Source organism: Plectropomus leopardus, chromosome 13, assembly GCF_008729295.1.
Source record: "Plectropomus leopardus isolate mb chromosome 13, YSFRI_Pleo_2.0, whole genome shotgun sequence".
Lineage (NCBI taxonomy): Eukaryota > Metazoa > Chordata > Actinopteri > Perciformes > Serranidae > Plectropomus > Plectropomus leopardus.
In genome coordinates this window covers 24,196,286-24,213,322 of record NC_056475.1, presented here as the reverse complement: position 1 = coordinate 24,213,322, position 17,037 = coordinate 24,196,286, and the positions used below count along the sequence as shown (strand labels likewise).

The 17,037-nt window shown below is 37.7% G+C and overlaps 2 protein-coding genes across 3 annotated transcripts; one reads left to right on the top strand and one right to left on the bottom strand.

Moving 5' to 3' along the window:
* The first annotated feature begins 1,172 nt into the window (after positions 1-1,172).
* Positions 1,173-8,003, top strand: slc25a15b (solute carrier family 25 member 15b). 2 transcript variants are annotated; one of them, XM_042499353.1, is made up of 7 exons: positions 1,173-1,411; positions 3,133-3,219; positions 3,558-3,816; positions 3,921-4,058; positions 5,173-5,348; positions 6,412-6,570; positions 6,672-8,003. In XM_042499353.1, exons 2-7 carry the CDS (start codon positions 3,165-3,167, stop codon positions 6,791-6,793), a joined length of 909 nt encoding a protein of 302 aa, XP_042355287.1. In that variant the 5' UTR covers positions 1,173-1,411; positions 3,133-3,164; the 3' UTR covers positions 6,794-8,003. The 2 variants fall into 2 exon arrangements, with proteins under 2 accessions (XP_042355287.1, XP_042355286.1); XM_042499352.1 differs by having other exon boundaries at positions 3,129-3,219.
* Positions 8,004-8,732: 729 nt separating this feature from the next.
* LOC121952777 lies at positions 8,733-16,099 on the bottom strand. Its single transcript, XM_042499603.1, has 10 exons — positions 15,885-16,099; positions 15,741-15,806; positions 15,150-15,283; positions 14,879-15,065; positions 11,478-11,503; positions 11,134-11,338; positions 10,748-10,813; positions 9,399-9,532; positions 9,125-9,311; positions 8,733-8,991 (listed from the first exon to the last, which is right to left on the bottom strand). The coding sequence occupies exons 1-10, from the start codon at positions 16,059-16,061 to the stop codon at positions 8,983-8,985; spliced, it is 1,191 nt and encodes a 396-aa protein (XP_042355537.1). The 5' UTR covers positions 16,062-16,099; the 3' UTR covers positions 8,733-8,982.
* Between the last annotated feature and the right edge of the window lie 938 nt (positions 16,100-17,037).

Sequence of the window (17,037 nt, the reverse complement as noted above, 5' to 3'; positions counted from 1 at the left end):
ATGTATAGATTTTTAGTTTGGTTGAGAAAACATGATACCCACAGAAGTCTGAACCTTTAATGTAACATTACATAAAACTGCAAGTGACACAGTGTCCAACTGAAAAGCACTGAGCTTTTAATAAATGTTTTCCGTAAGTACAATGATTCGTTTGACCGGTATTTATTATAAAAAGAAATTATATTAGCTAAACTATTCAACTATATGATGATCACACATTTTTAGACTATTTAATAAAAATGTTTAAGACCTGTTGCAGCTGACCTTCAGTCAGTGTTTATGAGTTGGAATGGACTGATGTGAAAGAAGTGACCAAAACAAAATTAGCGTTGTCATGTCAGACTGCTGGAAGAACACAGACCAACAATTGTCTAAATGTGTTACTTTAATGATAGAAAATATTTTAAACTTTTTAAACTGCATGTGAATTTGCAGCACACTGATAATAGAAAATCACGCTAACCCAAATTGCCTTTTGCATGCATGTACCAAAAACTGGGTTGTTAAAAATCGTTGTGAACAGGTATTTTGAAAAGCAGGCAACATTCACACAATTTTAAAAACAACATTCCAACATGGCTGACCAATAAGTGTCCTTGTTTGCAAAAATAGAACTCCGGAATGATGAGAATTTGGAAACACAAAACAACCAGCAGGTGGCGGTGTATGACCTTCTGATGGCTTTATTTTGAAAAACAAAAAAGAATGTGAACCGGAAGCTTTTACGTTCTCACTTGATATCATAGATCGTAAATTGAGATCGTCACTCGGTGGCAATATCGCTGTACATCACTGCATCTTCACGTGACAGACAGTGTTGTTTTACCGAGATAAAACGGGATTAAAAATGATACTGACTGCAGCAGTGTTCGAAGTTTTTCTAACAACTTGCAAATTGTAGTATTAAGTCTATAGTTTTGCGTGCAAACGTGTTAATTTAAGAATAGTAACTGTGTTTACCAACGTATTGTTACATTAATATTGAGTACACAATTATAACAGTGTACATTCAGAGCAGAGCGAGTTAAAGAGAGCAGAGTGGTGAAGCGAAGGCGGCTTTGATATCTGGAATTAGGCGCGGAGTGGGAGCTCCTCATTTCCGAGGATCATGATGAAACAACCTCTAGCTTCTCCTCCTCCTCTACACCATTAAAACTGATGGACGAGCCATTCACCATCCACATTGAATGACCACACGCGGAAAGACATGAGATAACACCAAATAAAACTTTGGATGTTTGATTTGGTGGCGTAAGTTAGCATGCGGTCATCTGTGGGCGATCTTAGCTTCAGTCAGAGGCTCACTCGGTTAACGTTATTGTTTGCCATATGTTAAATACAGACTCTAACGTTAACCTGAACAGCAGCGACACTTTGATGCTCCGAGTTTAACACACCGGTCTCCTGCAAGGTTTGTATTTTTAACTCATTACTGCATGTTTATCTCTGTAGCTTGTTATACTAAAAGTTACAAAGTTAACATTCGCTTCGTAAGAAACACATTCACCCCAATTCTTCTGCAACTTTCACCCGGCTTTGTGTTGCTAAACGTGTTAGCAATGTAAGCTAGCGTTAGCTCTCAAGCGGAAACGTTTTCGGCATTTTACTCTGTTTTTTAGTCTCTAAACGGCAGTGAAATGCTAAATATCTCCTTCAGCCGGTTTGTCGAGCTATTTAAAAGATGTTTAAAATATGTACAAAGAATAGCATTTTGTCACCCACTTGTGGTCACCTTGTGTTACAAGTTTTGACACTAACAGTTTAGCTACGTTACATCAACAGTTGAAGGAGCTCTACATTTTTCCTAAAAGCAGAAATACAGCAAATGACGTTTCAGTTTTTAATTCAAAATACACTCGGGTACAATTAACATAATTGACAATACCATGGCAAATTAAAAACAGGGTTCCCACGGGCATTGAATTTCACAATCACACTTTCCAGGCCTGGACAAGTCAAAAGAGTAAAAATCATGAAAGTTTTGTAAAAGAGAATTTTGTTGCAGTTTTATATCCTGGAGTCGTCGACATAATAGCTTTTATTTTCCACAGTTTTTGGCAAAGCTTTGTCAACCATCAGCTATGTTTAAGTTCTATTTTTTTTTTTTTTTTATTTATGCACAATATAAAACACAGAAAGTGACAAAAATAACGCAGTAAACTGGGTTATTTTAACCCTTCAATTAAAAAAAAACAAAGGTTTAAATTTCACAATGTTGTGAGAAACACAAATGTAAACAGAAATTGAAATGACAACAAATGAGAATAAAAAGCCTCCTGGGAGTACTTTTGATAGGAGAGTGTTGTAATTTGTCTGACTCAGAGGACACAGTTATGCCAACTTTAAATATCGGAGAAAGGAGTCAATCGACTGTTTTTTTCTCAGTTTTCCTGTTTCTTTTTTTTTAAACTGGTGTTTCATGTTAAACATCATAGGCAGACCATAAATAGGTCGGTAAACAGTAGAAAGCAGCATGGAGGCCAGTGAATATGTTACGGTGGTTACTTATTTTTTACATATTTTAGTCATTCAGTCTCGCTTTCAAACTCAGTGCAGACTAATCTGGAACAGTGTTTGAGCACTGCTTCAGTGGAGACAGACAGTACTTGATCGTGTACATATTTTTAATTTTGTCCTCTGCTTGCTTTTGCTGCTCTTATGCTTTTATTTTATACCCGTGACATAAGTTTAAGATTGTTTTAAATTAAAATTAAACAAAAAAGACCAGATAAATTACAAGAAAATGATATATTTCATCTTCAGAAAGATTCCATTGCCTAATTTTTTTTTAATTCAAACTTCTGATTTGGTTGTAGAGAAGTCCTACCTTTCCTTGCATTTTGCACATGACAGTTATTCTGTATTCACTATATTCTTAGTGCACTGTAAATAATTACTCTTGCCACAGATGAGGGCGTGTTTTATTGTAGTGAACTTTATAACTCAGCTGCCTGTTATGGGGTTTGAACCCTGTAGTGGGACACAATCCGCAGCTCAGGGGAATGTTAAGGGAAAACAAATAACTGATTATGTTCTGTTAATAGCTATTATATGCTCTAATAAGATGTAGCAGTGTGAGTTCTGAGTAGAGCTAAGAGATAAAGTCTCATTCCTTTGATTTTTACCAGGTAGCTAAGAGAAAGAGACACCTCTTCTTGGACACCATGGCTCCACACCCGGTGGTCCAGGCCATCATCGACCTATCTGCTGGAGCCATAGGTAACTACAGTACTTTGTCTCCTCAAACCTGTCAACAAATAGTATTTGATCTGTATTAAATAATCACGCTGCTTTTCCATTGCTTCACCAAACGACTCAAAAGCTCTGACGTAACTGGAGATTTTGATGACTCCTGTGTTTTTCCGGCTCGTTTCTCTCTGTGTTTCTATTGACTCTTTCTGTGCTCAGTGGAGTGTACCCTTGTCAAGCCCTGTCTCTCTTCACAGCCCCAATGTTGTGTGCACATTTTGATTTTCCTGTAGTTTATGTAACAGCTGTCCTCTGTTTTTGTTGGAAGACTTATGTTGTTGAGAGTTTTGTATTTGTCTTCCTGTAAGGGGGAGCTGCATGTGTCTTCAGTGGGCAGCCTTTAGACACAGCAAAGGTGAAGATGCAGACCTTTCCTACGATGTACCGGGGTTTCATCCACTGCTTCACATCCACCTACCAACAAGTGGGTCTACGTGGACTCTACCAGGGCACCACGCCGGCACTGATGGCCAACATCGCCGAGAACTCGGTGCTCTTCATGAGCTATGGATTCTGTCAGCAGGTTATCCGCTTCGCGGCTGGACTGCACAGCGAAGCTGTGCTGAGGTAGGAAGTTAACCAGGCCACTCTTCTTCTCAACATGAAGCCAGCTTAATGCTGATAATACATGTAGGCTCTCTATCTTCTGTTTATCCTTCCCACTGTGTTAGTGACACGCAGAAAGCCTGTGCGGGCTCAGTAGCATCCATCTTCTCTTCGCTCGTGCTCTGCCCCACTGAGCTCGTCAAGTGTCGGCTGCAAGCCATGTTCGAAATGGAAGCATCAGGCAAGATTTCTAAGAGCCAGAAGTAAGTGGTTTTTATTTATTTATTTTATTTATTGGTGAAATAACAGAGAAAAAGTGCATGCTTTGTAAATAGTCTCACATTTGTTTTGGGTAATATTGTGTAAGTAATTTACTCTTTCATTACTCAAACATTATAATTGTATATTGGATAATACATATTGGCTAATAGATCGACATCACATTTCTTGTGCTGGGTTCAGGTGCCTTCAACGAGTATTTAAACCTTCGACTCCTGAGCAAATTGGTATGATGTCTTTCCAAACACACAGAGAAAACATCAGCAACATGTCAAGAAATGTCCTGCAGATTCCAAGAAATAAGTAGATTTAGAAAATAACTCTTCTTTTCTAAAGCAAGGGTAATGTAGCTATATTTGTAAGTATCATAATTATGTGTTTAAAATTATGTTACAGAATATTTTTTTCTTAAGCACTTTTAAAGTTCATTTCCTTGTCTTTTTTAACTTTTATTTTATTTTTGCTGATTTTCATGTAATTTTTTTGTAATCTTTTTAAAACTAATTTTGTTTTTTTTTTTATTTTGCGTAATTTCTTCTTAAGTTGCTCTTTGCCTTCTTTACATGTTTTTGAAAGAAATCAAGCCAATTTGTTAAGGTCTCAAGGTGAAGTATTTCTAAAGAAAAAAAAAGAGATTCATTTTTACAATTAACTGATAAACTACCATAATGAAAATTCAAGGGTTTAAATAAAACAAAAAAAAAGATTGACATTCAAAGAACTAAAAGTCATGTTTTTTTAATTCATATCGTTAACTTATTTGCTGTTGCTCTTTTTTTTTGACATAGCACTTTGCTTAAAAAAAGAGGGAATTAGGAAGAGATCCAGAGATGTGGATCTGAAGAAATCTTCTAATTTTTGTCAACATCAAAACATCACTCTAAATTTTGCATAGAGCCCTTTTAATGTAGTAGTGCATGAAAGTTTTTTTTTCTGGGCATATTCATCTGTTTATACTAATATGGATGAAGGAGGGAGAGAGGGACAGAGAGATTAGTTAATTATTTATATTTTGTGTGTGTGTGTGTGTGTGTGTGTGTGTGTGTGTGTGTGTATATACACACTGACCGAACCATACGTCCTCTGCTCTGTCTGAAGCACAGTTTGGTCGGTGGTGAAATCCATCATGAGGAACGAGGGACCGCAGGGCTTCTTCCAGGGCCTCACCACCACCATAGCCAGAGAAGTCCCCGGTTACTTCTGCTTCTTTGGCGGCTATGAGCTCAGCCGCACCATGTTTGCAGACTACATGAAATGTGACAAAGACGACATAGGTACTGGCAAAATGTTCTTCCTGCACCACCGCCAAGCGCATCACAATTCCCCACATGTTGTAAACATTTTTATCACACGTGCTCACAGATTGATGGAATTTACCTTCCAATTGTTTTCTACTACATTTAGTTACTAATGATAAGTTTGTTAGACTTTAACTGTGAAAGGTGGCTTAGCACAGGCATGGTCAAAGTCTGGCTTGGGGACCAATTGTGGCCCTCTGCTCCATTCTAAATTGAATTAAATTAAATTAAATTAAATAATAATAATTAAATTAAATAATTAAATTAAATTCTAACACCTGTCACAGGGACTTAGAGATCTGAACGCGGAGCAAATTGGTTTGATTTCCTCCTCAAAAACATGGGCAAAAAAAGCAATGAGTAACTCGGCAAGAAATGTCACATCAATTGTAAATTGTAAATTTAAATAATTATTTTCAGGAAAGCTTGGAAAAATGTCCATAAAACTATATTTCTTTTTATTAAATTTACATATTTAAACTCATTTTTTAGAATCTTTATCGTATTGAAGCACTTTTTGGACAATTTCCTTGTTTGTTCTTGACTTTTCCTTCCTTTCCTGATCATGGCATTCTTCTTCCCCTGTTAAAAAAGCTTAGGTTTCAAAGGGTTAATCAAGCAATAGCACTTTGCAATTTTTCCCCCTTCACCTCACAATGGCAGGACTAACTTACAGCAGACAGTTCCTGCTAGGCAGTAGACATGGCCTCAGCAAAAAAACATAAAGTTACCAGTGTGAACCGCCACTTTTAGGAGTGGTGGAAAGTTGGAACTTCTTTACTGATGGTCACTCATCAGTTACATTGGTCTCATTTGTATGGGATTTTTATTATATTTTAATTTTAAAAATAACTAATTTGATGCAAGAAGCAGCCGGCCGCCAGTTAATTTTCACATTATCGAATCTGGCCTCCATTACAAACGTTTGGACACCCCTGGCTTAGCAGTTATGATTTTACCCCTTTAAAGCGTGATTTCCTCTTTATTCACTCTCACACATCTATCATACAGTATCATTGTGTTGCTATGTGTATTGAAGGTGTGGCTCCAATCGTGTTCTGCGGCGGTTTCGGTGGGGCGTGCTTGTGGCTGGTGGTCTATCCCATGGACTGCGTCAAGTCCCGTATCCAGGTCATGTCTATGATGGGCAAACAGGCAGGGTTTTTCAAAACCTTCATGACCATTGCTCGTGCTGAAGGTAGGTAGAAGTGGAGCTTGATGTCTATTTTATCATTTTACCAGAGATGTTCAGCTTTGTGTTCTTAATCTGAAGGTAATCTTTGCTGTTCCTCTCTTCAGGGGTGAGGGCACTCTACTCGGGCCTTACCCCCACCATGGTCCGCACCTTCCCTGCTAACGGAGCCCTGTTCCTGGGTTATGAGGCCAGCAGGAAGCTCATGATGAAGCAGTTTGACAGCTAAAATATGCAGATACAAGTGAAGGAGAGGTGAACTGGACATAAAGTATTATAGCCATATAACCTCATCAAAACTCCAGTTGAAGCTTTGGAGCTTTTAATGTGTGGGATCTGGTTTCAACCATTTCCTGTTTTTGTTTAACTTACCTAAAAAATGCCACACTCCATCTCTTTTTAACGTAGGAAAACACCACCTCTGACATAGTGTTTACAGCGTTGAAGTCTTCATTTTAATTTATTTGTTAGATTTAGCTATAGTTTCTTTATAATTTCTAAAAAATGCTTTTGCCAACAGACATACTTATATGTGAAAAATGACATTATGTGCAGCACAGTACTGACCAACCTAAATCAACCTCTTCATGAGGAACTGTTAACACTCCAGTTTATTAATTTATGTCTACCTCAACAAAGTTGTATCCACACAGAAACATCTTTTTCTGCCATTCATTTCAAATCATTCTTTACTTTCTCTGTATGGAGTTACATGGGTAGGAAAAACACTCCGTTATCTTTATAACCATGCTTGAGCTCATTGCATGATTGCAAGATTTTATTTAGACTTGTGAAGTGGCATATTAGGCCTGGGCGCTCTCTATTTTCCCATATCTTCACACCTACTAGAGTTATATAATACATGGTGATATTTGTATACAACAAACAAACAAAAAAAAAAGTAAACGCTGAGTTTAGTTTCAGCTGGTAGATGTTTTCGAGTGGCAAGTTCACTCGGTTCAAATTTAAAAAAAAAAAAAAACAATAAAAACTCTTAAACCTTATTAGAAAGAAGAAATACAACCATGCACCTTTGAGTTTCTCAAAACTCACCAAAACCATACATTATTATCACTGAGCTGGAGGAGAAAATATGCTGGCTCTGTCTTGCAGTCTCTCTCTGCTGTTGCAGGATGTTTGTTTTTTCTGCTGGTCCTGTCTGCAGTCACCATCTTCCTCAGCTCAGCTGCCTGTTCCTGCTGCAGAGACTGACCTCTTGTGGCATGTGCTATGGACTATGTGGACCCAATTCAGTACTGTATCTGTATTAGTTTAATAGAAAGAAGAGCATCTGTATTTTAGACAGCGAGACGGGGCTTGACAATATCATATCTTCTGGATTTCTAAATACCCTGATGTACCATAATGTGATGATACGCTCAATCCTATAGGCTTATACTAATTCATTTAAGTTGCCTTAAATATGTTGTGATGACTTGTGATCCAAAACAGAGGATGATTCCATAATGGGAACACATCTCAGTTTGTTTTGGTACAGTGACAAAAAGGACAATTCCAGTTAAAAAAACAAACAAACAAAAAAGCCCAGCACATTGAACAGCTTTCCTTTTCAGTCTTGACCGAAGTCTTGCAGGTTTCATCAGCCTCAGTAGAAACAAACACTGTCAGCAGGTGTTCAGAATTTGAGCCTAACCTTTTTTCATCATACTGACTGTTTTTGTATTGACATGTAATATTCCACTCCAGCTGTGATTAAGTTTCCACTCTTTTGGGACCCAGGGTTTGCCTTTTAAATCAGTATGTTTTGCCTTTTTTGTGGGCGTTGTGTAACTTTCTATTGTACTGTTAAAGTTAAAGTCACTGCCACATCAGATGTGCCATTTGCACATTGCATTCCATGTGCGAGGTGTTTCCAGGTTAGCGGTTGGCAATTAAGAAATCTTGGACATATGTATTACATTATTCCTTTAATGTAAATTGAGAAATGTAGGTATTTTAAAACGCTAACTATTTGAGATGACACTGAAATGTTTATATAGATATGTATCTATTGCAGTAAACAACCTATATTAAAGGAATCATTGGAGAATAATTTTGTCTTGTACTTTATTTTACTAACAACCTCTTAAGGACAGTTGTTTTACCTGGAAAGTAATAGAAAAGATTAATGTTATTGTTTAATGTCAAATATATTATAACATGACATAGAAGTAGACGAGCAGCTTGTATCTTTACTTATTTATTTCAGATTAACCATTTATTTAGCATGAATTATATATAATACTGTACTGTGTTTACATCACATGATTTTTGTTTCATTATCATACAGCATTAAGCATCATTAAATGCGCACAAAAGTATAAAAATCTACAGTTTCAAAGTGAATATATTATGCAGGTGGAGCAGGAGCGTTACTCTCATTCTTCCAGCAGGGGGTGCCAGTTGCCTGTCAGAAACTCACAGCGGCTGTAAGTAAGAAAATTCAAACCAGGTAAGGAAAGATGAAGATAAGAGTCCCTGAAATTACACTGCTTATCTGGAAAGTGCGTAGATAACAACATGGAAATGCGACACAAAATCATTGTACGACTCTTCTCACCCCTTTGCTGTTGCAGGTTCCGCACAGGCAGCCGAAGAGCCCGTTGATCATCTGGATGGCACAGAGGATCAGCTGCAGACAGCTTGTGGCCAGCAGAGTTGCAAACAATCCGATGTTAAACTGCACAATATCCTTGGGCTCTATGCATCTCCCCCACCATGTGTCATCAGTCAGGTAACTTGGGTCACTGTGCAATAAAGGAGTTGTTCTGTGAATAATCGGGACCTTAGAAACTTAGCGTAAATGGCATCAGAAAGTTACCCCACTGTGTTACCTGTCTTTAAAAGGTGTTCTCCAGATCAGAACATCTTTGCAGAGGGGCCCATTCTTCAACCCGAGCACTGCCACAATGAAACTGTACAGGGCGCCAGCTACACCCACTGCAGCGAACGCAATTGATAAGAACATCTGCAGGAGTGAAATGATAAGAAATGGTCAGAAACATTTCTTCTCACTCACACTGGATTCCTTCTCCATGCTTCCCCCCCCCCCACACACACACACACACACACCCTCCTCCCCCTCCTCCTCCTCTTTCTTACATTTTTGTCTTGTTATTGATAAATGAGTTCATGAGTTTAAGGAGGAACGGGAGCAACATTTGTTTCACTTCACATTCTCCACATTTCATCCGTCCATCTGTTTTTTCAAACACTAACAAGTTAAACTACAGACTAAACCAAACAAGCTGGAACGTGTTTCTCATCAGACTGAGTCAGTTTGGTGATTATGTTTGATCCTAAAATAGGTTTACACTTATTTACTGCACTGCTATTGTCATACTGCACCTCCACATCAAATCACACTTCTGAACAACCTAGCAAAGAATAACGTAACAGGAACAAGATTTGTATTTGTAAGCTTGGGGAACTGAAAACACATTTCAACAAGCCTTTTGAACATGTTGAACATGTGAACAATGTTTTTGGATCAAGAAGTAGATGTAATGTTCATATTGTTTTATAATCTATAACTTATATATCCGAAGATGCAGCACAGTACAGCATGTTAAACCTTTTTTAAAAAGAATTTACTCATTAATAAATTAATTTAATTTAGTTAATAATGTGCGCCCGTTTGTGACAAGATGTTGTTTAATATCACACACGTTTCTTTATTTTTCCCACATTTCCTTTTTCCCTCCATGGATGCCAGTTAGCTGAAATTAAGTTTGGATAAGTTTTGAATCTGATATGATTGAATTAGAGAAAAATAATGTTATGACCATGTGATTTAACACGCAGTGTCACGAATCCCAAAGTTCCCATACCTTTTCTATGCTCCACTACTACTTTTATATTATACTGAATTTTTGGGATGGAGAAATGTCAGTGTTATACACTGTGAATGGTTACTGAAATTTCATTATGGGTCCTTGAAAAATCATGGACAAGTTTTAAAATTTTGACCATGAAAATATATGGGAACCTTGTGCTTAAAGTATTTTATTGTTTTCTGACCATTTAAAACATTTAAATTGACTTTAGCTTGGGAATCATACGTTTGCATACATAGATATTTTTTTTCATTTGTTGAGCTTATTTGGTAATTATTTACATTAAACTGGCCCTCCTCTTTCACTGAGCACATGAAATGCCTTATTTGTAGCTGTGACTGACTCACCCCACAGCGATTCCCACAGCATCCCTGTTTTCCAGTCAAGTTGATGTAAAGTGCTGGGATCAACACCTGAGGCAGGGCACAAGAGTTGAAAGTTGTTATATTCTGTTCAATTCAGTCAAAACAACTTTTTCGCTTAATCTTGATAAATCGAAGCTTTTAGTGTATGTTAAAAGAAAGGAACATGTTTTTAGAAAACCCCTTACATCGGCAGTAAACTCATTAGATGAGCCCTGCAAACTAGTTAAAATCAAGTATTCATTTACTTTTAGCTTTTTCATATCTAACTAACACACCCTGAGGCTGCACACGTTTCTAAAGAGGAATTTACAGCAGCTTGTAGTCAGAGTCACGCCCATTAGTAACAGGCGAGAAGAAAGATGACTTACCATTATACCCCCTCCAACGAGTCCCCCCATATACTTCACCTCCTCGGTAATGTGTCCATCTTTGGCATACTTGATGTCCCCACCAGGAAAGAACAACACTATGTTACAGATGATGGATATGAGAGCTAACGGGTATAGAGTAACTGCAATGCAACGGGAGCATTTTCCAGTACACATGTTGTCAGAGTGGACTGATCTACAACCTCTCGTTCAGTAACTTTGAGCTCAAATCCTTCCTGTCTTTAGAGAAACCTTCCTGTTACTAACCCAAAGAAGCAAATGATTTTGTACTAGCAACACAAACTAAACAGTGAGTGATGTTAGGCTGTGGGAGGTGTACTGACAAGCCGATAGCGTAGACAAACAGAGGCTGGGATAGGTCGCAGAGTGTTATATGACTCATTCTGTGGTATCTTTGTGAGACAACAGTGGTTTTATTGAAGTAGATAATTTGCAGAAGCACATTTTTTTAGTTAACGAATGAATTCAGATGAATTGTTGACAGTGACATTACTATGACGTACTTTCAGTGGTGGAAGAAGACTTGAGTAAAAGTAGAAGTATCACAGTCTAAACATACTTTGTAAAATCCCTTTAATGTTAAGCAGAATGTAGTATTAAAAGTAAAAGTACTCATTATGCAGTATGACTTTTTAAAGTTTAGTATTATGATAGAATATTAAAAAACACTAAGGTATATATGTAAGGTTATTTTCAGGTTATAGTACATTAATGTGGAGCCAATTTTAGATATTTTATATTTATTATAGCATTATATCATGTAAGCACTGTATATATGCTTTTTCTCTTTGCTTTATGCTTTATTTTTCACTTGACTAAGTTTCATTTAAATGTACCAGAGTAAAAAGTATATTTCCCTCTAAAATGTAGTGGAATATAAGTCGCACAAAATGAAAATACTGTGTACAAAATACTGTGTACCACATAATATTACTTAAGGACAGTGCTTCAGTAAATGTACTTAGTTACATTCCACCACTGCATTCTTCTGTTAAGTTTTGTGACCAGACCTCCAAAATGCTTAAATGAATCTCATTTTGTATGTTGCTTTAATATATTAATTAATTATTTAATTAAGTGCTAGGTGGGGATTATGAGAAAGCACGGATCTACTGTGAGAAACATGTTCCAACTCTACCTCTTGCATGCAGCACTCTGGTGATGTATTGACATTGTGCCTCCTGGATCACAGCACGGTTGGACTTTAGACCTGTGGCAGCACGCTCAGCAGAGCAAGAACAATGTGTCATTGACATCAACTACAAAATACTGATAATTGACCACATTGTGGATAAACAAGCCAGACTAGCGGCATTTTGCACTTCCTCTGGTGAGCTGCTGACTGCAGATGTCTCCACATTGTAGCTGTAAATTTTTAAAAAATGTGACAATAAAAGAAAAGAGACAAGAAGAGGCCATGCTTTTCAAAACATGTGTCGCTGAGCAACAGTCGGGTGGGGCAGAGTTCTTCTCCAGTGATTATGGTTGTAAATATTGATCAATTTCACTCCTCACTGGATGAGTAGTAATGTTTACATCTGTTATTTAAGGCAATACCCAACCACGGTTACTTATAAAACATTCATAACAGCAATAACTTAAAGATTAAGATCTTTTATTGATGTGAATCTCCGGTTCTTATTCATTTAAAACCTGCTGTGATAGACATATTAAGAAGAGGAAATGCAACTGCAGAGGCAGTGCATGATTTAACGTGGATTACATGACACGAGAAAGGTGTCCTCTGAATTTCCTTTTAGGGCTGTTTCCTTTTATTCACAAAAATATGAATGAAATACAATTAAACATAAACAGATACTGAATTCTGGATTGACTTGTGTGGGGATGAAACCATGGCATGAATGGAAATTCACTTTTACTATGAAATGGCACTGCTGAAGCTAGCATTGTTTATTATTGCTGTTTTTATGAATATATGACCACAATTGCTTCTCTTTATTTAGTTACTACCACAGAGACAGACAGAGGCTGGTGGATCTCCAGGTGCTGCAACATGAGAGTGAGTTTGTCTTTCACTGCAGTTTCCTTACTTTCTCAAGGTAACCTTTATTTTTCCCCTTTCAACCTTGAACCTATTTCCTCATGGTTTTGTGTTTTCATTTGTAATTGGATCAGGATTTTTTAAAATTGGTCCAGTATTGAGGAGACAACTGCAGATGGCAGAGGTGAAACAGGCCGCATTATAACTATTTGGGACATTTGTGCTCTGTCAATGTATGTGCACGTTAAGTTAAGTCAAACTGTTGTTATAAGTGTCTGAAAACATTATGGAAAGGATTACTACAGAGGTAGAGCTTTCTGTGAAAGAGTAAGCTTCTTTTTGTTTAACCAGAAACAGCCTTGAGGTTGCTATTATCACTAACCTACTACACTTTATTTAAGTAAAAATAATTTTGCCATTATAAAACTCACTCCATTCAAAACTGACAGAAGCAAAATTAAACTCCCAAACGCCTTCTTGGTTGATATTGCCGCTGTTCAGACAATCATCAACTGTAGTTAGGTTAAAATAAATCCTTAGGTCACCCAGTTATGTGTGAAAATATGCTGGTTCTACACATGCTTAGATGGGTCTGGCAATGGTGATTTCAAGACTGTTTCTGGTTCAACAACAAGGATCTTAGTCATAATTAAAAAGGCATATCTCTGTAGGGATCATTTCTATAATGTTGTCAGACACTTAAAATAACATTCTGAGCCTGTCAGCGGCAAAAACAAGCACTTTTAGTGGACGCAAAGTGACCGTGCTCAATTGCCCCAAGTGGTTACATTGCAGCCTGTTTCATGGCTGCTATATTGTTGTACTCATTAGTCACTTAGACACGAAAACATGTGAAAATGGGGTCCAGATTAAAAAATACCAGAGCTACCCTTTAATGTCAGGGCATGCATCCTACAAGTAACCCAATTGTGAAGCAGTAAACAATATGTTTGGATTATGCTCTCCACTGTCATGTTAAGGCAGTTTTTGCTTATGCGTCGCTCTGTCCTGACTTATAGGATCTAGAAGATCTGCTGATAATTATATACAACTGTAACCTTCCTGACATCTAACATGCTTGTCTTCCTACTAGGGAACTCATAGCCTGCTATTCAACAGTAAGTTCATGTATCTAACAATTTTAGATAATACTGAAACATTTGCATAGATATAAACACTGGTAAAATGTTGAGAGGCATTTATTGTAGTTATAATCCAAATTACAATGAAACATCACGCAGAACTGCAGCGGTAGGTCAGAAGCACATATTGTAGAATCAATTATATAAAATTGACAATATAATAAGCATGAATTATTGCTAGTATTGTGTGCTTTTCATAACCCACCAAATAATACATTGCATCAGAGTGAATCATCATGAAATACACAGTAGAATTGTAAAATCTGTGTTGAGAGACAACAATTTAAAAGTGAATGTTTTATGCAGATGCAGCCAGAACACTATTCCCAACTTTCCATCGGGGGGGCGCCAGTCAACTGTCCAAATGTAGAGAGAGTGCAAATTATCAGGAATTTATGGTCCCTGCAAGTTAAAACACACAAACACACACACACACACGCGCATGCACGCGCGCGCACACACACACACACACAGAGAGAGAGAGAATTAAATGAATGGATAAAATAAGAGGGGGACTGAAGTTATAGATCATGTTAGAAATATCAAATTGAACATGAAAACCTGTCCTCTTTGTGTTTACCTCCTTGTTGCTGAAGACTCCAAACAAGCAGCCAAAGAGGCCGTTGATCATCTGACTGGCACAGAGCAACACCTGCAGACAACTGATTGCCAACAGAGTAACGAATAATCCAGTGTTGAACGGCACCACGTTCTTTGGCTCCGTGCATTCTTCCCACAACTTATGGTCAGTCACGTAGGAGAAATTACTGTGGAAAAAAAGAGACGCTTGTAAATAATCAGGACTTTTTGATACTGTCAACTGTGATCTGGAAGTTACTTCTGTTTGTCACCTGTTTTTAAAAGGTGTGGTCCATCTCCCACCATCTTTGCAGAGGGGCCCATTATCCAAACCGAGCACTGCCACCATGAAACTGTACAGGGCACCAGCTACGCCCACTGCAGCAAACGCAATTGATAGGAACATCTGCAGGAGTTACACAGTGAGAAAGGTAAGAGATTTAAATCGTTCAGTATGTTCAGATGGTAATAGATAACTCAGCAATGTTTTGTACCCCCTCAAATAAGCATTTTCCACAGAACCTGAACTTACAAAATACAAGTTTGTTTTAAAGATAATGAAAGAGGAACTGTACTGTGCTGTGGTTCTGATGGTTGTGCATTATCATACCTATCGCAAGAGTAAAAGTTTTGCAACACCGATGCTGTGGTGATACAGCACCATACAGCACTTTTATTTTTTATTTTTTTTAATCATTGAGTTATTCTCAGCTTAAACATCTCAGTCTAGTCAAGTGTGACCGTTCTTCTTTGCCTTTGTGATAAGACTTTGACAAATTAATCTTTACTCATTGTGCTCTTACTAGCTGGCTTACTTTTCTCATTATCTTTTACTGAGCACCCGTAGTGTTTGTCTGACTCACCCCACAGCGATTTCCACAGCACTCCCGGTCCCCAGTCAAGTTGATGAAAAGTGCCGGGATCAACACCTGTGGTTAGCACACATAAATTGATTGGAAATTAGATGCAGCATCAGTAACCCCTTTTATACTACCTGGCAAACTTACCATTAAACCCCCTCCGATGAGTCCTCCCATGTACTTCACCTCCTCAGTAATGAGTCCATCTTTAGCATACTTAACATCCCAGCCAGGAAAGAACAACACTATGTTACAGATGATGGATGTGAAGGCTAACGGATACAGAGTAAATGCAATGCAACGGGAGCATTTTCCAGTACACATGCTGTCAGAGTGAGACCGCTCTACAACCTCTTGTTCTGTAACTTTGAGCTCTAATCCTTCCTGTCTTCAGAGAGAAGTTCCTCTGATCCCAAAGAAGGAAATGTATTTGTACTGGCAGCAGAAACAAAACATTGAGTGATTCGCGATCGTTGTATAACACCCATCCCCTTGTCTGTCCTATTCTATTGTGTCCACCTTTAAACTGCTGTACAACCTCACGTTTATTAGGTTTTTGCTCAAACCCTTTCTGTTTTCAGAGAAGAGAAGTGACAATGAACCAGTGCAAGAGGTGTAATTAATAAGACTTACAAGTACTTTATCACATATGCACATATTACTTAAATTTCCCTCGGGATCAATAAAGTACCTATCTATCTATCTATCTATCTATGCTTATGTAGCCTAACTTTTTTGTGTAAATTGTAGTTGATGGAGTAGTTTTAATCCAGCACATTAACTTGAGTAGAGAGAAAAATCTGTAGTCTGCACACATATACCTCATTTCACTCTAGACTGTATGTTTCTTAAAGAATGGGACATTGGGGATAGTTGTAACACTTTCAATTTCTCCATCCATCTTCAAATCAACTGATTAACTCTGCACATGCTTAATTCAGTCCTTACTTCTATTTTAAAGAATTAGCACCCAAAGGCAGACACAGCTCACTTTACAAAGAAAAAATGAATTCTGAGGTGAGAGTTATTTTGTTAAGTTAAAATGTATTTTTGTAATCGCATTGCCTGCTTGACTTGGTGTGAACTTTGAGATTTCAAGCTTGGTTTGGAAGGGTGCATTGCTTATTACCTATACTGCAGCCAGCCACCAGGGGGTGATGGAGATGTTTAGCTTCCCTTTTAGGGACACACCACTCTTTGTTTTAAAGGCCACACTATGAATTTTCTGTTTGCGTTACAGAAATAACTGCTTCACTGTTTAATAGCAGACACATACAACTAATTTGTATTTCATTTTAAG